The sequence below is a fragment of the Ranitomeya imitator genome, chromosome 5 (assembly GCF_032444005.1).
Source record: "Ranitomeya imitator isolate aRanImi1 chromosome 5, aRanImi1.pri, whole genome shotgun sequence".
Lineage (NCBI taxonomy): Eukaryota > Metazoa > Chordata > Amphibia > Anura > Dendrobatidae > Ranitomeya > Ranitomeya imitator.
Window position 1 is genome coordinate 278,909,541 of NC_091286.1, and position 20,134 is coordinate 278,929,674.

The 20,134-nt window shown below is 44.4% G+C and overlaps 1 protein-coding gene across 4 annotated transcripts in view; it reads right to left on the minus strand.

The window, feature by feature from the left end:
* Positions 1 to 235: 235 nt before the first annotated feature.
* GOPC (golgi associated PDZ and coiled-coil motif containing) overlaps positions 236 to 20,134 on the minus strand; it is a 36,037-nt gene continuing 16,138 nt past the window's right edge. The window contains exons 3-9 of one of the 4 annotated variants that reach the window (XM_069726203.1): positions 18,655 to 18,678; positions 11,570 to 11,745; positions 8,580 to 8,745; positions 6,643 to 6,741; positions 2,553 to 2,717; positions 1,991 to 2,174; positions 236 to 1,739 (exon numbers count right to left, since the gene is read on the minus strand). In XM_069726203.1, the coding sequence (XP_069582304.1) occupies positions 1,624 to 1,739; positions 1,991 to 2,174; positions 2,553 to 2,717; positions 6,643 to 6,741; positions 8,580 to 8,745; positions 11,570 to 11,745; positions 18,655 to 18,678 (930 nt within the window). In that variant the 3' untranslated portion in view covers positions 236 to 1,623. The remainder of the gene's footprint in view (positions 1,740 to 1,990; positions 2,175 to 2,552; positions 2,718 to 6,642; positions 6,742 to 8,579; positions 8,746 to 11,569; positions 11,746 to 18,654; positions 18,679 to 20,134) is intronic. The other 3 variants (XM_069726204.1, XM_069726205.1, XM_069726206.1) reach the window with 3 other exon arrangements.

Here is a 20,134-nt window from a genome sequence, read left to right on the forward strand (position 1 = left end):
TTTTTTTTTATCCCATAGGGGACAAGAATCTGTGTGCTGTACACTACTCTATCCATTGCTTGGAATTGTGCTTGGTGATGTAAGGCTTGCATAGAGTTACTTGGCCATGGATACTCATGCCATGAAGCTTTTGACACTTTTTGTGCTGATTTTAATGCTGGGAAGTTATTGAAACCCTGTAGTACACTACATAGGATTGAAACGCCGAATGTGGTGTATAAAGAATAACACGTGACAGATTTAGTGCATTTATTTAATTTGGTGGAACTTATAATCACTGTAGTCCCAAGGAGGAAACAGTACAAAACATGGATATGTATCAGGATGAAATCCATTTGCACCACTTTGGCATGGAAAACGATATCCACCATTGCCCGGATAAGAGGACAGACATCCTGGAAACATCCTATTACTGCTATTAAAGCAAATATGTTTTGAAGAGAAAAATGACAATGAATATATTGATATATGCAGTATATGATCATATGTATTGGCTGTGAACGGAGCAATGTCAATATAATATAAACCAAAAAACTGGGAACCTAAAAAAAATATACAGTATAAAAAGCCTTAAACATATACATAAGTGACACCAAGAGATCAGGTCACAAACAGGAGAGACTAAATAGATTTATAAATAGCAATTTAAACTACTATATACACACTTCCCAAGGCTTTGTCATAATGCCTTTAGTGCAGAGGGAAAGAAAATTAATCCGTACAATGTGGGGGGAGGGGGTGGGCAGCATAGTTTCACATCCATTTTCTACATAAATAGGAATGGGTAAATCCCTATTTTTGTACACTGCTCCACGTTTCTACAGCCTCCTGCTGGGCTCATACAACGGGTTTAAGCCTCAGATTTCTTTAAAAAAAAAAAGTTTCTTGACCATCTTTCCACCTAATTTCTCTCCCGTTTCTTGAATGCATAGGATCCCACACTTGTTAATGTTCTGGCTTATTGAACAGTATTCATACTATGCATTCCTAGTCGATTCATCCTTTTGGAAAGTAAAGATCCAAAAATGGTGGCTAAATCTTCTCGCCTACAGTTGGTGGGGCTCTGAAAGTGCACAAGGTAATGTCATAGTTCACCTATGCTCTGGATAAATAAGAAATACACACATGGACGGGTTAGCAATCTTTTTAGAAAATATTAAATACAAAAAAATAACTGCAGGAGGCAGGATAGAAATTTACTGCGTGCCCAAGAACAAACTCATCCGTACTTGTAGGATTGTGCTAGCCTAGGTTGGCACTTCGATGTCAGACTACACCATGAATCTTGCACCTTCTCTATCCCTTCTAGATCTGTCTTGTAAACACTATCAGTCCAGGTTCGTCAATGACAGAAAGCAATTACAAAAGGTCTTTTCAGGTTACTATTGAAAGACATGCTTTGGTGCTTACAAAAGGAAGTAGAAAATAAAAGAAAGAAACATGCAATGTCAACGGCTACAACTCCTAGTGGATAAATGACAGATTGTTGCACATGTAGAATTGCTCAGACAAACCCTGAGAAACCGCATTGGAGGCAGAGGTCGCCAGCCCCCCTCGAGACTGTAGTGTCTCATCCACTAGAGCGAGTATTGGTCTCTTCCTGAGTAAACTGGAGGGCTGCTCCTATGACAGCGATTCGGAAGAATATGCCAGCTTCGAAGCCGTATCGCCCGCAAGAGATTCACTTGTCGACTCCAGCTCCCCATTTTCATGTACCTCAACGTGTTTTTGGTCAAACACTAAAAGAGAAATTAGAAAATAAATGTATCCGCTTCGGAAAGTCCCACCAGGAAAGCAGCACTATCAGGTCTCAGAATTACTGCGGTATTTAGGTGCTGAAACAACAGGGGGGAGACAGAGGGAAATTAGGTGGAAAGTTGCACTTAAATGTTGGTCAATTCATGGGTGCACTTGGTTTGAACAGTCATTCTGAGCCGACAGACTCCACATAAAGCATTCCTGAGATTATACCTAGGGAAATCAAACTTGCCTCGAAATGGTTTAGCATCGCCACTTCCATCTTTATTGGTTGCCCTAGGGCTAGTCCCACCTTCCTCCAACTCATCAAGGTACAAGCGATAGCGATGTCCAGTCTCATCCTCATACTCCACATTCTCATCATCTGAATCTATCTCTGGAGCAACATAAACTACTTCAAACTCAATTTCTCCTCGCTGAAAGAAAACATGAAAATAGGATTGTTAGGTAAAGCAGTGTCCATGTAGGGCCATAAAGCTGCAAAGTACTAGCACAGAGTGGGAAAAAAAAACCAAAAAGATGCAATAAAGATTGTGTCTGTATAAAAGTGCAGAATATATTTTGGCCATTCTTGGATGTTGTTTTTTGCTTTTAAGATCAAATATTTACTCGAGAGTGGTTACCAGTATTCCGACTACTGAGAATTAGTAATGGCCCGTATATGCATTTTCAGAGAGCTTGTCTTGCTCATAAAGAGGTAGCCCACAGACATAAGCATCCTAAACATTTGTGGCAAGATTAGGATGCAAAGAATATCACCATTATCCTGTTAACTACATACAGACAGACATTACCTGTTGAGAAAGAATGGTGACAGCTTCTTTGTGCTTGGCATCCCTTAAATTTATGCCATTTACGGCCAAAATAGCATCACCAACATGGAGGCCTCCACAGCGGTCAGCAGGCTGAGCTGGATGAATTTCTGATATTAAAATGGGAACACCATGCTCCTTTCCCCCCTGTAAAAAAAAATCTTAAGTATATTAATAACATATCCAAATGAAACGACACAGAACTACACCCAGATGTGCCACCCTGTATCAAATAAGTCTAAGGTGAACTCATTGGTAGATGTGACCAAACTTGCTTGGAAAACATTGACCAATCTCAAAATTCAACACGAATGTTGCACATTTGGACTCGTGTTCGGATTGCCGAGCATTTTTCCTAAAAATTCGCAAAATTTGGCCAAAGTTCAGTAAATGATCAATTTTCCACTAAGGGCTCTTTCTGATGTCAATGTTTCCAATAGCAGCACAGGCCGAAAAACGTCCCACACACATGCCCGCTTGTTCACGACACCTTTGTATTGTTAGGTGATATCAAGAAGTTAGTAAAGGAGAGGCATCTATAGACGCACCCATTACTAACCCCATAGTGATCATGTATAAGAAAAAAAAAACACATACCCAGAATAAAGTGAGTAATATTATTGTTTATTTTAATTCTGTTACAGGAGACATTGGCTTCTGTGGATTGGGCAATGACTCGAGTTTGGTTTAATTTAGATTCAATAAAGAAGTCTGTGTCATTCTTTCAATTAAAGGACTTTATTCTGTGTATTCATTTACAATATAACTGTGGGATTAGTAATAAATAGGTGTCCTATAGACGCCCCTCCATTACTAATCCATGGGCTTCAAGTCACCGGACAATACAAAGTTGACATCAACACCACAAACATGAACCGCACTTGCCACAGCCACAGGGCAAGTGGAAGAGCCAGGCAAAGCGCCAGAAGTGGAACATCTAATAGATGTGCCAGTTCTGGGATGCTGTGGACTGCTATTTTTAGTATGGGGGAGGGCAATATCAATGACCCTTTACCAGTCTGAGAATACCAGCCTCTAGCTTTACCTTGGCTGACTGTCAAAAACAGGGTGGACCCCATGCCTTTTTTATTATTATTTATTTAAATAATTAAAAAACACGTGGTGGGAACCCCTCTATCCTTGATAACAAGCCTTGCTAACACTGACAGCTGAGGGATGCAGCCTGCAGCTGTCAGTTTTGCCTGGCTGGTTATCAAAAATACAGGGGAACCCAAGTGATTTTATTTTTTTTTTCATTATTTATTTTCTAGCGCAATTGATGGGGCAATTGATGACATGTTTCTGCTCCTAACTTGAGCAGTTTTGAGACAGGGCATCTGCTGCATGTTGCCCATGGTCTGGACAGAAAAGCATTATCAATGTGTGATTAGAACAGAATATCAGGCTATCTGGGAGAAAAGATTTGTATGTCCAAATGTAAACCTGCCAAGTGTACACACTTTTGGCATGCGTCTGCCCAATCTTAGCTCATGTTTTTCTGAAAAAATGCAGTCAATTTAAGGAGCACTATGGCTATAGAGCACACTGCAATAGATTGGTGGTAAACAAACCTTTTATTGAACCACTACGCGTTTCGGCAGCGGACTGCTACCTTCCTCAGGTGGATTTACCACCAAAAGACATTTACATTCCCCTTGAGGGATTGTGGCTGGAGCACCTTGGAGCCAGAGAGTTCATCACCAGGCAACAGGACCTGAAGTGGCATCATGTGATTGGATCTTGGGCCCGCGTGACCGAAGCACAGCACAGGAGCAGTCCCAGAGTACCTGAACAGGGGTCCACAGAGACATCCAATACCGGAGTTGTGCAGGGGTGCACAACCCTTCCAGGTAATCCCCCCACCTTCCATTGAAACATCCCAATCAAACCACCTTGTGCTTCTCATGCTGCGCTCTTCCATGTTTATTGTCTTACAATATTAGCTCATGGGCACAGTTTAGTATACATCAGCATCCTTTTTCATCTCTTACACACATAGTGCCAAGTGTATGACCAAAACCTCTCACTGAGCATTAAAAGAGAAGGTGCCGTGATTTTTATTTTTGCATTGATAATTATTGACTATAAAATTATTTATTTTTAATGCAAAATTAAATGCACTGGTTTAACATTTTTTTATCTATTAGTTTTTTCTTACACCACTGGGGGCAGCAGTTTGCTGATGTGTAAGTGTGAGCACGACCATTTACGCACCTCAAAGACAGCAGCCCCTGCACATAGGAGACTGCAGTCCATCTCCGACCACATCTTCTGCTGTGATCTTTGCACACCCACTGAGATGTCAGGTCAAAGCTGTGGGAGGAGATGGGCAGCATTTTTTTTTTTAAAGCCCAAAGCTAAGCTGTGAGTTTCACTTTCCTTGTCACCACTGACAGGGGTGACAGGAGTTGTGGGATGCAGGGACGGAGGTCCGGAATAAGGTGAATATCGGCAGTGGTGAGCAGAGATCAGCAGCCTGACGTTAGTCAGGTACAGTGCCAGGCTGCAGATTTCCGCTCACCACAGGTGTCACCCCAATGATATAAAGTCCCCCAAGAAAACAACATGTGGGTGCTGAAAAACATGTTTGACAAGGTGGAAAATGATTGCTTGCTGGTGGTGTTCTGGGGAAGATGTGGAGCGCCATGTGCACTGAGTGGAATGTAGGGTGCTGTGGGGCACCACAGTGGTAGGGTGTTATCCCCAACACTTGCAGGTTAGCAGCTCCTAATTAGGTGGCATACAAGAGGTGACTGTCAGTGGGTTCAGCCAGGCAGATCAGCTGTCACGTGCCGGAAAAGGTGCAGGCTCATCGCCGGAGGATGCGGTCAGGCCAAAAGTGTTGGCACCCTTGAAATTGTTCCAGAAAATGAAGTATTTTTCCCAGAAAATTATTGCAGTTAAAAACACTTATTTCCTTTGTGTGTATTGGAACAACACAAAAACACAGGAAAAAAAGGCAAATTGGACGTAATTTCACACAAACCCCAAAAATGGGCCAAACAATTGTTGACACCCTCAACTTAATATTTGGTTAAACATCCTTTGGAATAAATTACTGAAACAATCACTTCCGATAACCATTAACAAGCTTCTTACACCTCTCAACTGAAATTTTGGACCACTGTTATGCCAACTGCTCCAGGTCTGTCATATATGAAGGCGACATCTCCCAAGAGCAATTTTAGGATCTCTCCACAGGTGTTTAATGGGATTTACTGTAGATCTGGACTCATTGCTGGCCACTTCAGAAGTCTCCAGCACTTTGTTTCCATCCATTTTTGGATGCTTCTTGAAGTATGCTTGGGGTCATTGTGAGTGCAATAATTTTCCAGAACAATTTCAAGGGTGCTAACACTTTCAATCACACATACCAAGATGTGGGACATTAGCACATAATGGGGGAGGAGGTGCATCTTGTTTTTCCTATAATAATAATAATAATAATAATAATTTTATTTATATAGCGCCAACATATTCCGCAGCGCTTTACAAATTATAGAGGGGACTTGTACAGACAATAGACATTACAGCATAACAGAAATACAGTTCAAAACAGATACCAGGAGGAGTGAGGGCCCTGCTCGCAAGCTTACAAACTATGGGGAAAAGGGGAGACACGAGAGGTGGATGGTAACAATTGCTTTAGTTATTCGGACCGGCCATAGTGTAAGGCTCAGGTGTTCATGTAAAGCTGCATGAACCAGTTACCTGCCTAAGTATGTAGCAGTACAGACACAGAGGGCTAATACTGCATAAAGTGTATGAGAACATGATGCGAGGAACCTTTTTTTTTTTTTTTTTTTTTTTTTTTTTATTATAAATAGGCCACACAGGGATCGTTAGGTTAATGCATTAAGGCGGTAGGCCAGTCTGAACAAATGAGTTTTTAGGGCACGCTTAAAACTGTGGGGATTGGGGATTAATCGTATTAACCTAGGTAGTGCATTCCAAAGACCCAACATGACCCAACATGCGGGGGGCAGCCAGGTCCAAATATTGCACCGGGGCCCATGAGACTCTATTTAATCTACCGATTAAGATGCTGTACCACACACCATGCCCTTCTCACCGTGATTGATATGCCGAGTCCTTCATGATCTTCTTTAACCAAAATTACTTTTCGGATGGGACCAACTCCTTGACTTTTCTTTAGGCAGTCTGGATCCTGCTAGTTCAAAAGGCCACACTTACAATCTCACACAAAGAAATGAGTAACAGAGGACAAAAGAATGTAGTGAAGTTTTCTATTTTTACTTCTGAACAAGTAAAAAAAAAAAAAAACACAGCTTGATACAAAGGTCACAGTCAATAAAGGAAACCTGTCGGGTTGGTTATACTGCACTGTTTCTGTGCCCTGTAGCATATGTGATCCCGATGGAATTTCTTGAGATGTGACATTTTAAGCTTTGTGGCTTACAGCCAGAATAACTCCAGCCTCATAGCAGACCACTATGTATGCACTATGTGTTGGCTGCTCCTGAGCTTCGGCCATGACTGGAGAGCAGGGGTTCGCAGATCATAAAGATCACTGGAGTCCTCAAAACTACTGACATTTAAACCATACCTTACCATTACAAACACCTTAGTGCAATATCTATTATATGCTATAAAAAGCCTTAGGCCATGTTCACACCTTGCGTCGGGTCCCTGCGGGTTCTCCCGCAGCGGATTTGATAAATCTGCAGGGCAAAACAACTGCGGTTCTCCCTGCAGATTTATCGCGGTTTGTTCCGCGTTTTCCGCTGCGGGTTTCCGCCTATACTATTGATGCTGCATATGCAGCAATATGCAGCATCAATAGTAATGTTAAAAATAATAAAAATTGGTTATACTCACCCTCTGATGTCCGGATCTCCTGGGCGCTGCACCCGGCGGTCCGGTTCCAAAGATGCTGTGCGAGAAGGACCCTTCGTGACGTCACGGTCATGTGACCGCGACGTCACCGCAGGTCCTGGTCGCACAGCAACTCTGACCGGACGGCCGCGTGCAGCGCCCAGGAGCTCCGGACATCAGAGGGTGAGTATAATCAGATTTTTTATTTTTTAACCCCAAATATGGTTCCCAGGGCCTGGAGGAGAGTCTCCTCTCCTCCACCCCGGGTACCACCCGCACATTATCCGCTTACTTCCCGCAACGTGGGCACAGCCCCATGCGGGAAGTAAGCGGTTCAATGTATTCCTATGGGTGCAGAATCGCAGCGATTCTGCACAAAGAAGTGACATGCTGCGGGTTGTAAACCGCTGCGTTCCCGCGCGGTTTTTCCCGCAGCATGTGCACAGCGGTTTGCGGTTTCCATAGGGTTTACATGTTACTGTAAACGCTATGGAAACTGCTGCGGACCCGCAGCATCAAAATCGCGGCGGTTCCGCGGTAAAAACCGCTAAGTGTGAATATAGCCTTAGAGGTTCCCCATTCTCTCTGCAGTATATGACTGTGTGCACACAGGGCGTCAGTGGGCTTTCCTAGGCACACACATCTGCTAAGCCCTAGTCATACAAATATTTCTGCTGCTGGATGTTCCTACAGTGGCCAGGTGACTTACACCTTGCCAGAAATGGAGTATCGCTGAGAAGAACATTACCCACAGCTAATAAAATCTGTGTGCAGACCGTTAATAAGGGCTGTGCGGTCACTGGTGTATATGCGCTTTATGCTGCTATTCTATGGCTGCTGCAATATATTTTTCCATTTTGCCAATGCTGTTTAATTTAGAGAGAACCTGTCACCAGGTCAAGTGTTCAGTATTTGCATTTTATTTTATTCTTGTGGCTCCCCTTACATTTTTTTTTAATCCGTCATACAGTTGCTGATATTGGCCTTTATATTTAGTGCAAACGACGCGCGCATTTACAAACAGAGCTGTGGCTCACATGACTTAAAAATAATTAACATGCAATTCAAAAAAAAAAAAAAAATCAATCATGGGGATTATACACATACAGACATATCACATATACATTTCTAATATGCCTAAGGAGTGGCTGATGATCAGGAAAAGGGACTTACATGTCCTTGAGGCACTGGCAATGGCCGTTTCAGGTCATTTCGTCCTCTGCAGGCTCTGATGACCGTTTTATGTCTGTGGAGGTGAATTTCAGCCTCAAGTTGATTCCATAGCTTGTCGTGGGCTGGCCCCTTCATATCACGACCTAGCAACTGGATCTGCTGCACCCTTTGGGGAGATCAATGGAAATGGACACAGATGGTGAACTCGTACATATGAGTAAAACAATCAGCCACTTTACAGAAAACAGGCCGACATCTGAGCATATTCAACTATTATTTCACAAATTATATACACAAAACTGGTAGGCATGATATACATATTCACTTCTGATACGGAAACCAAGAACCTCACCTGTCACCTCCTGTTTCTTAATAGTAATCCTTTGAAGATAAGGCCCTCCATTTTTGCGCCAGTCTTTCAGTCATGTAGTTTTTGTCATTTGGTTGTATGTTACATATGAAAGAGGATGTCCATTACTATATTCATAAGTGTAAAATAATAGACACTCCCCTCCAGCTCTGGCACAGGGTCTGCCAGGACTTGAATGATATTGTTACACCACGTGAGCCTTCCGCCACTAATGGGCTGCTGTCCTACACACCATCAATGCCATTTAGACATTCTTAGGGAAGAAACTCATGTCATTTAATGGCCACTAATTGGCTGCAGTAGTCACGTGACATAAAAATGTCATGTAAGCACTGGGAAACCAAGCACTGACATAGCTGGAAACAGCGCTAGTGCTGAAGGTTATCAGTCATTTATCTTTCAGCTGAGAACACAGTACTTAAGAAGGGGTTATCTGAGTAGTGAACAACTCCTTAAAAAACCCTGTATTATATACAGGTGCTTCTCACAAAATTAGAATATCATCAAAAAGTGAATTTACTTTTTATATAGAGTCATTACAAACAGAGTGATCCATTTTAACCCCTTCACGACATGCCCCGTACTAGTACGGCGCATGTCGTGTCTCCCCCTTTGATGTGGGCTCCGGCGGTGAGCCCACATCAAAGTCGCGACATGTCAGCTGTTTTGTACAGCTGACATGTGCGCGCAATAGCGGCGGGTGAAATCGCTATCCACCCGCCGCTATTAACCTGTTAAATGCCGCTGTCAAACGCAGACAGAGGCATTTAACCGGCGCTTCCGGCCGGGCGGCCGGAAATGATGTCATCGCCGACCCCCGTCACATGATCGGGGGTCGGCGATGCATCAGGAAGGTAACCATAGAGGTCCTTGAGACCTCTATGGTTACTGATGCAGGCCTGCTTTGAGCGCCCCCCTGTGGTCGGCGCTTACAGCACACCTGCATTTCAGCTACATAGCAGCAATCTGATGATCGCTGCTATGTAGCAGAGCCGATCAGGCTATGCCAGCTTCTAGCCTCCCATGGAGGCTATTGAAGCATGGCACAAGTAAAAAAAAAAAAAATGTTTTTAAAAATATGAAAAAAATATAAAAAATATAAAAGTTTAAATCACCCCCCTTTCGCCCCATCCTAAATAAAACAATTTAAAAAAAAAACCTACACGTATTTGGTATCGCCGCGTTCAGAATCGCCCGATCTATCAATAAAAAAAAAGCATTAACCTGATCGCTAAACAGCGTAGCGAGAAAAAAATCCGAAACGCCAGAATTACGTTTTTTTGGTTGCCGTGACATTGCATTAAAATGCAATAACGGGCGATCAAAAGAACGTATCTGCACCGAAATGGTATCATTAGAAACGTCAGTTCGGCACACAAAAAATAAGCGCTCACCCGACCCCAGATCACAAAAAAAGGAGACGCTTCGGGTATCGGAAAAGCAAAGTTTTGAATTTTTTTCACCACTTGGATAAAAAATAACCTAGTCATGTTAGATGTCTATGAACTCGTAATGACCCAGAGAATCACAATGGCAGGTCAGTTTTAGTATTTAATGAACCTAGCAAAAAAGCCAAACAAAAAACAAGTGTGGGATTGCACTTTTTTTGCAATTTCACCGCACTTGGAATTTTTTTCCTGTTTTCTAGTAAAAGACATGGTAAAACCAATGGTGTCGTTCAAAAGTACAACTCGTCCCGCAAAAAATAAGCCCTCACATGGCCAAATTGACAGAAAAATAAAAAAGTTATGGCTCTGGGAAGGAGGGGAGTGAAAAATGAAAACGCAAAAACGAGTAAGGGCCGCGACTTGAAGGAGTTAAGTGTTTATTTCTGTTAATGTTGATGATTATGGATTACAGTCAATGAAAACTCAAGTCATAATCTCAGTAAATTAGAATACTTTATACGACCAGCTTGAAAAATAATTTTATGACATCCCCCATAGACCTCCATATACTATATACTGCACAGCTCAGTCATCCATGTAGTATAAAGCACCCCCATAGTCATAAATGTACTAGTATAGCCACTAATTTTTTGAAAACAATAAATACTCACCTTTCCCTTGATCCCTCGCCACGTGCGTCCTCTTGTAAAGCCGGCAGCTGACTTCAGTGTGTGAGGGGAGAGTATGACATCTCTGCCATCCTCCCAGTCAGGTCACATGCACGTGGACAACAGCTGCTGGCCTCTCATTAGCCAGCAGTGTGTATTGTGGCCTGGGGACCCAATGTGCGTGCGCTGCAATACACTGCAACTGGATGTGCATCTGAGGAAGGACATCTAGATGAAGTTTCTGTTAGTGTGGGCGGTCCCCTAACCCGCCGGCCCAGTCACAGCCACGACCGCAGTCATTACGCTACTTTACAGCATTATGGAAGCTAAGGGTACTACAGTTAAGAAGAACTTATTGCTCACTCTAAAAACCACATCATGAACTAGAGCCAAGTATTAATCTGCCATCAACTAGAATTTAGACATATAAAAAAAGGACTATTCTCTTGATCGGCCACCAGCAGACAGATCCCTCAAGGCAGTAATACATAGCAGACACGACAAATATTTCTTGAAGTTTTATTTGAACAGAAGGTGGGCATCTTTTTCCATAGAAGCTCTTACCTTCCGGCCAGCTCCTTATCTAAATATTTAGCAGCCAGCCGAGCTCCATACACTTCTGCCTGGAGAACAGCAATGTGTTTACGGAGAGCCTCATTTTCTTTACGAAGCAGCTTCAGTTCAGCCTCCAGCTGGGCTTCCTTCACCTTTTCCTTCTTATTGGCCTCTAATTCCTTTTCCTGCATTAAAAACATTGAATGAAAGGACATGGTAAATGCAAAGGAGGTTTTTTAAACTTTAAAGGACATAACGCAAAGAAGGTTTTTGGCTTTAAAAAAAAATGGTTTCCTTGGAACTAACAGAGGCAAAGTGCCAGGGGACCTGCTGCATGGGTAGTCCAAATACCGTATGGTTCATTTATTAGGCCGACTTAAAATTGCAGGATGTGTCTGATTTATGTCCTAGGCTAAGACATATGTCAGATGTATCTGAAATTCACCACGCAGACAATAAAAAGTGTTGCCTTTTAGCTGCTGACAGTAATCTCTTAACAATATGGAAGAAAAGGAAAGTTTCTGAGTGAGGCTGCAATGTATGCCTGCAGAGGGACACACGTCAGAAGCTTACATTGGGAGACCAGCTTTTTTTTTTTTTTGGGGGGGGGGGGGGGGGGAGGGGTGGTTTTAGTCAGTGGTTTTTGTACAGCTATTTTTCAAACATTTTTTAAACCGATTAAACATGACCCTAAAGGTACCGTTACACTAAACAATTTACCAACAATCATGACCAGCGATACGACCTGGCCGTGATCATTGGTAAGTCGTTGTGTGGTCACTGGGGAGCTGTCACACAGACAGCTCTCTCCAGCGACCAACGATCCGGGGAAAGACTTCGGCATCGTTGAAACTGTCGTCAACGATGCCGAAGTCCCCGGGTAACCAGGGTAAACATCGGGTTACTAAGCGCAGGGCCGCGCTTAGTAACCCGATATTTACCCTGGTTACCATTGTAAATGTAAAAAAAAAAACACTACATATTCTGATGTCTGTCGCGTCCCCCGGCGTCAGCTTCCCTGCACTGTGTAAGCGCCGGCCGTAAAGCAGAGCGGTGACGTCACCGATGTGCTCTGCTTTACGGCCGGCTGGCACTGACACAGTGCAGGGAAGCTGACGCCGGGGAACGTGACAGACATCAGAATTTAAGTATGTAGTGGTTTTTTTTTTTTACTTTTACAATGGTAACCAGGGTAAATATCGGGTTACTAAGCGTGGCCCTGCACTTAGTAACCCGATGTTTACCCTGGTTACAGGTGAATACATCGCTAGATCGGCGTCACACACGCCGATCTAGCGATGACAGCGGGGTGATCAGCGACCAAAAAAAGGTCCTGATCATTCCCCACGACCAACGATCTCCCAGCAGGGGCCTGATCGTTGGTCGCTGTCACACAAAGATATCGTTAGCGGGATCGTTGCTACGTCACAAAAAAGCGTGACGTTGCAACGATATCGTTAACGAAATCGTTATGTGTGAAGGTACCTTTAGGCATCCGAATGGAGATCTGAGTGATGGGAAGAGCTGAGCAGCTTCTGGCTACATCCACCTAAGTACCTAAAGAAAGGAGAGTAATCTTCTCATTAAAGTGTAAAGCCGGAGAGTTAAGGGGAAAGGAGCTACAAGTTACAGTCTGCCGGGAAGGAGCACATTTTCAATTAGTTGCATTAAGGCTATGTGCGCACGTCGCGGATTTGCTTGCAGAAATTTCTGCAAGGTTTCTGCATCTCTTGGCAGAAAAACGCAGTGGAAAATCCACTATGTGCTTTTGATGCGGTTTTTCATGCATTTTTGTAAATCCATAGACCTAAATAAAGATATATTAGTAAAAAACAAAAAAAACAAAGAAGAATTGTGATGTAATTTCCTTGTTCAAGCTCTTCAGCCAGATACCCTCATTAATATTAAATAAAGAGAAGAGACAGACACTAGTGTTGAGCATTCTGATACCGCAAGTATCGGGTATCGGCCGATACTTGCGGTATCGGAATTCCGATACCGAGATCCGATACTTTTGTGATATCGGGTATCGGATCAATAGGGATGTGTAAAATAAAGAATTAAAATAAAAAATATTGATATGCTTACCTCTCCGGCGGCCCCTGGACATCACGCTGCTAACCAGGAGGCTTCTGTGTTTAAAATGCGCGCCTTTAGGACCTGCGAATGACGTCGCGGCTTCTGATTGGTCGCGTGCCGCCCATGTGACCGGCACGCGACCAATCAGAAGCCGCGACGTCATTCTCATTCACAAAAACTCCAAATTCTAGGAATTAAGGACCTGCGAATGACGTCGCGGCTTCTGATTGGTCGCGTGCCGGTCACATGGGCACGCGACCAATCAGAAGCCGGGACGTCATTCGCAGGTCCTAAAGGCGCGCATTTTAAACACAGAAGCCTCCCGGTTAGCAGCGTGATGTCCAGGGGCCGCCGGAGAGGTGAGCATATCAATATTTTTTATTTTAATTCTTTATTTTACACATCCCTATGGATCCCAGGGCCTGAAGGAGAGTTTCCTCTCCTTCAGACCCTGGGAACCATGAGAATACCTTCCGATACTTGATGTCCCATTGACTTGTATTGGTATCGGATATCGGTATCGGCGATATCCGATATTTTTCGGGTATCGGCCGATACTATCCGATACCGATACTTTCAAGTATCGGACGGTATCGCTCAACACTAACAGACACATATGTATACACACACAGCCACTAGCCTATGTAGGAGCATTAACAATATTAACCTACAAATGCTGTAACAAAACAGAAACTGTGAGGTTATGTCCCCACGGTCAGTAATTGGCAGCTGCGTCCGCTGCGTCCAAAGCGCTGCCGGTTTTTGAACGCAGGTGATTCCGCATGTGTTCATTCAACAGTGCGGTATCACTGCATCCAATACATTGGACGGGTGATATTTATCTTGCGGAGACTGAGCGTCTCCACAAGATAAATAGACATGCTGCGGTCTGGAAAGACGCGCCGCATGTCTGTCTCCGAAGGGAAGGCTAGGGTCACATTGCGTTATGTGACCGTGTTTAACGGACTACGTTACACCGCGGCATAACGAAGTGTAACGTAGTCCGTTAACGCTGCCATTGCCTGTAATGGCGAACGCATCGCTAGCGCACGCCCACATTGGGCGTGCGCTAGCGATGTGCCGTCATTTGAGTGACGGACCGCGAACGCTGCAAGCTGCAAAATCTGCGCTAACGGGATCGGCTAACGCGATCCCTTTTGGGACATTGCATTAGCGCAGTCCGTAGCGCTATGCGCTAAACGGACTGCCCTAACGCAATGTGACCCTAGCCTAATCCACAGGTGCTGGTGCACGCATAGTGGAGATGGGATTTCTTGAAATCCCAACCGCTATGCTGTAACATCTGGCTGCTGCAGATGTATGCAGCGTTCAACCCACAGCATTCACTGACTGTGGGAACATACCCTCAGAAATCTGCATGAAACGCAATATCTGTTTATTTTTTTATTTTTCAAAAAAATATATATTTAATATATATAATTTTCATAACCAGCAGAGGAAAAGCTGACGGCTGAGGGCTGATGTTAATATTCTGGGAAGGAGCCAATAGCCAAAGGTTCCCAGGCTATTAATATCAGCGTACAGCTGTTTGCTTAGCCTTTACTGGCTAGTTTACAGGGGAACCCCAGAAAACAATTGAAATGGGGTCCCCCTATAAAAATCAAACCAGCAAAGGCAAGGCAGACAGCTGCGGGCTGGTATTAAATGCCTGGGAAGGGGCCATGGATATTGGCACCCCCCAGCCTAAAAGCATCAGCTCTCAGCTGTCCCAGAAATGGTGCATCTTATAGATGCGCCAATTCTGGCACTTTGCCTCGCTCTTCCCACTTGCCCCGCAGAGGTGGCAAGTGGGGTTCATATTTGTGGGGTTGATGTCACCTTTGTATTGTCAGGTGACATCAAGCCCACGGCTTAGTAAAGGAGAGGCATCTGTAAGACACCTATCCATTAGTAATCCTATAGTTACATGGTAAATAAAGACACAACCAGAATAAAGTCCTTTGTTTGAAATAATCACACTGACTCCTTTATTGAATCTAAATTTACCATACTTACTGAACGCCTAATCCCCGACGCTCTCATCTCCTGGAAACAATCAAAAATTAATAAACCAACATATAATACTATCCTGTTTGATGTAGTACATGGCGATCTCATGTGTAGAACAGTCACATCGGAAGATGTGGCCACTGTAGCCGGCCTCCAGAGATACACTGACAGGAGGCGATTGCTCCCGCAGTGTATCACTAAGCTGCCGTGAGAGTTCACCAGAGTTCATCAGCTGATCAGATCCGGTGCTCTCACTTACAGCACTACCGCTGTGTGAGAACTTTCCCACGCAGCGATACCGTAAGTGCGAGCACCGGAGCTGATCAGCTGAACTCCAGTGAACTCTCACAGCAGCTTAGTGATACACTGACAGGAGGCAATCGCTCCCACAGTGTATCGCCAGCGGCCGGGTGACATCGACGTGGGACACTCGGTATTAGGGCTCCTTCTCACTTGTGCGAGACTCAGATGAGTCTTGCACGGCAATACCCCAGCGCTGCTGCCGGCACAGAGGAGCCGAGTGTGCGGCTGAATGTATTGCTATGCGGCCGTACGCTTTGATCTGAGTGCCGGGTGCAGAGTCGGGTTTTAACCATGCGAGACTCATCCGAGTTGCTCACAAGTGAGAAGGAGCCCTTAAATGGACTATGGCAGAAAGGGGAGTATATGTTGGTTTATTATTTTTGATTGTTTGCAGGAGACGCAGGTATCGGAGGTTAGGTGTTCGGTGCGTATGTGAATATGCATGTAACTATGTAAATGTTTTGATTTACAACTGAACACAGGCTGATGAGACTATTCTCCCATCATTGGCTCAAGCTGTATCTGTTAAATGAGACAAAAGACGTAGCCGGATGGGAGTAGTAATCCCCTCAGACAACACCTGGGCACACACACACACACACACACACATTCTCCGCCCACACACAGAGACACACATACATTCTCCGCCCACACAGACACAGGACACAAACACACACACACACACACTTATTCTCCGCCCACACACACACATGCACATATTCTCCACACACACACATTCACCGCCCACACAGACACACACACATATTCTCCACACACACACACATTCTCCACACAAACACGTATTATCCGCACCCACATATTCTCTGCCCACACACACACACATTCTCCGGACGTCATTTCCCTTTGACAATTCGCAGCATTTTTTGGCAGCAAATCTGCAGTAAATACGCAAACCTTTTTACACCTGCATTTTTGCTGCCGATTTGACTGACTCACTGGAAGTCAATGGGTGTATAAACGCTGCGGAAACACAAAAAAATTGACATGCTGCGGAAAATAAAACGTTACAAATATGGACGGAAATTTCTGCATCATGTGCACAACACTTCAGGAATGTCTGATTAACATTGCTTAAGTAATCCATTACGTTTTTGGAGCATTTCCGTGTGAAAAAACACAAACGCTACAAATCCACATCATGTGCACATAGCGGATTTTGCTGTGGATCCGCAGCGGATTGGCTGCTGTGGATTCGCAGCAGTTTTCCATGAGTTTACAGTACCATATAAACCAATGGAAAACAAAATCCACGGGTCACATGTGAAAAAAAACGCGCGGAAATGTAGCATTGTTTATTCTGCAGCATGTCAATTTTTTGTGCGGATTCCGCTGCGGTTTACACCTGCTTCTCAATAGGAGTCAGCAGGTGTAAAACCGCAGGTGGAATCCGCACAAAATTGTGAAGGACCCTGAGACGCGGGCTGCAGCGTTTCCGGGTCCATCACCGCTAGCGCAGATAGAGCTAGCAGATGCTATATCTGCGCTAGCGCGCTGCCATACCGGCACTTGCGTTAACAGCAGCCCATTAACGTATGTGTTGAACGGACTGCTGTAAACGCAATGTGAACCCAGCCTAAGAAGAACGAGAAAGTACGTTTTTCTCTGAAATGCCACAGCGTTTCATAGTCAAGCATACCTGGCTGAGATTATACAGCCAGTGCCACAGCATATATCAGGTTCACTTTCAAGATTTCCTAAGTGCCCCATGATCACCTGTCCAACCAACTTGTACATCGGTTTATGTAGTGACCGGCATGCATGGCGTCCCATTGTAATGCTTACACTGGGTGAAATAGAAGTGAACATGCTGATAAACATGTAGTGGGAAGTGAGAGAAGGGACTTCTCATGCCGCTTAGTAAGACCACACCACTGCAATTGCAGATTAGTTCCAGTCGTGAATGACCGCCATCATGTGCTTAAATGGTAAGAACTTCTCCAAATAAATCCAGAGTAACAGACATGCTAATGCTCTGTGCACAACTCTGCCGACACATCCCAGCAGGGAGCGGTCCAAAAGGACACTGGCTTTGCCCCATCAAGTAAATGAGGGCCTCTGGCAATGTTTGGGAGCGGTCCTAGGCTGCAGAACATGACATGAACAGATCCTGGTATATGAAGTGTCGGACAGTCCCTGAATAGCAGAAACAATGCACTCAGATTCACGCTTGGGTGAACGTTTCATAATAGCTTCTCAGACTGCCAACAAGCGAGAACTCTGTCACCGCGTTCATAGGTTCATCATCATTTTCTGAGACGAGAACTAAAAGGTGCAAACCAATATGGCGTCACCCCTAGAAAAACAGCCACCGAAACAAAACAGATGAGTGCCAACATCTACATGATGGGAAAACTCTGCAGATGTTATTTGAATGATGGAAAAGTATAAACCATCTGGTCTCTGCACTACAGTAATGAGGCCACCTTTACCACTGAGTTTTCTAATACATTCACTATTACAGGCACATGCACCAAAAGCCTCAGCAACACCCCGAGAGGAAACTGCTGGTTTTACTGTAGGTTTTTTTTAGATCAGTGGTGGTCTCTGGACCCAAACCCCACCTGACTGGCAGCACATTTAACTATAAAAGCTATGTTAAAATGACAGGTACTCTATTTTTATGATGTGAAGAATCTTTAGCTAGAGAATCACAGTGAATGACAGAATCATGCGTTACTCACCAGTACTTCCATACTAGGGACAGACTTAGAGCAAGAAGAAAGACATCAGATTAGCAGAGCCATTACTGTTATATAGTGAGTAATAAGAAAAAGAAGAGTTTACTTGCTACAACACGATGCCAATGCCCAACAACTACAAACCATGCAGAAGTGTATACAGAAGAGATGTGCCGTATTTTTCAAACTATAAGACGCACATCAAATTTTCAGAAGGAAAATGAGGAAAAAAAATTAATGCATCAAATGGAGGTCTGTCTTACAGTCCTGAATTCAGCTTACCCTGGGGGGAAAGGGTATCGGCAGCGCTGGTGGAACGGAGTTACAGGGGGTGTATGGTGGTCAGGCGATGGATGATATGACTCAGACTGGTGAGGCAGGTTTGGCGGTGCTCGGTGGTGTGGGGGCTCCGCTGACATTTTGTGAAAGCCCTGAGCCCCTGCACATAAATTGCTGCGTTTCGGAGGTCTCCAGAAAATCCCATCCCAAGACTGGTGCTGTGCAGGTTCGACGGAGCTCAGTGGTGCAGGGGCTCCGTTGACATTTTGTGAAAGCCTGGAGTTCCCGCACTTCCATGGCCTCGATGCTGCGCCTCTGGGAAAATGGCCGCTGGAGGCGGCGCTTGCACAGATTGAGATCTCGGCACAAAGAGCTCATCTGCCGAGATCTCAATCTGCGCATGTGCTGCCTCTGGCAGCCATTTTCCTGGAGGCCACAGCAGAGGGGCAATGGAAGTGCAGGGGGTCAGGGCTTTCACAAAACGTCACCGGAGCCCCCACGCCACCGAGCTCCGTCGAACCTGCACTGCACCAGTCTTGGGACGGGATATCCCAGAGACCACCGAATCGCAGCAATTTATGTTCAGGGGCTCAGGGCTTTCACAAAATATCGCCGGAGGCCCCACACCACCAAACATGTCGCACCGGGATGGGAGTGAGATCTTCGCCCTGCAGTGTCGGACCACTAAATGATTCACTCGACTCCTGCTGCCACCTCGCTAATTGTAAGTATGGTACATTCCGACTAAGACGCACCCCCATTTTCCGCAAAAAATTTTTTGGGAAAAAGTGCGTCTTATAGTCCAAAAAATACAGTCCATCTAGATTTTCAACTATACTTTGGCCTTCCTTCCCATGTCATAGTATAAAATCACTTATTACCTTAGAAAGGTGGTCTAAACGTTTTAACTAAGATGTTCATTAGGACAGGCCATCATTGGTGGTGCTTGGAACCCCATAAACTTCCACAATGAATTGAAGCCTGCAATTGAACTGCAGTACCAAGTGGAGATGAGCAGATCTGGCAAAACTAAAATTCACTTGTTTGAGCAGATTTTCCCAGGAAATTTGATTCACAAATTTAATGTCCCTTATTATGCTTCCAGGTCTTACCAGACCACAGAGCATAATAAACATAGTATGCAAAAATAAATAAAATGCTTATATTCACCATACCGCTCACCTCTCCTGCCCCACACATCATC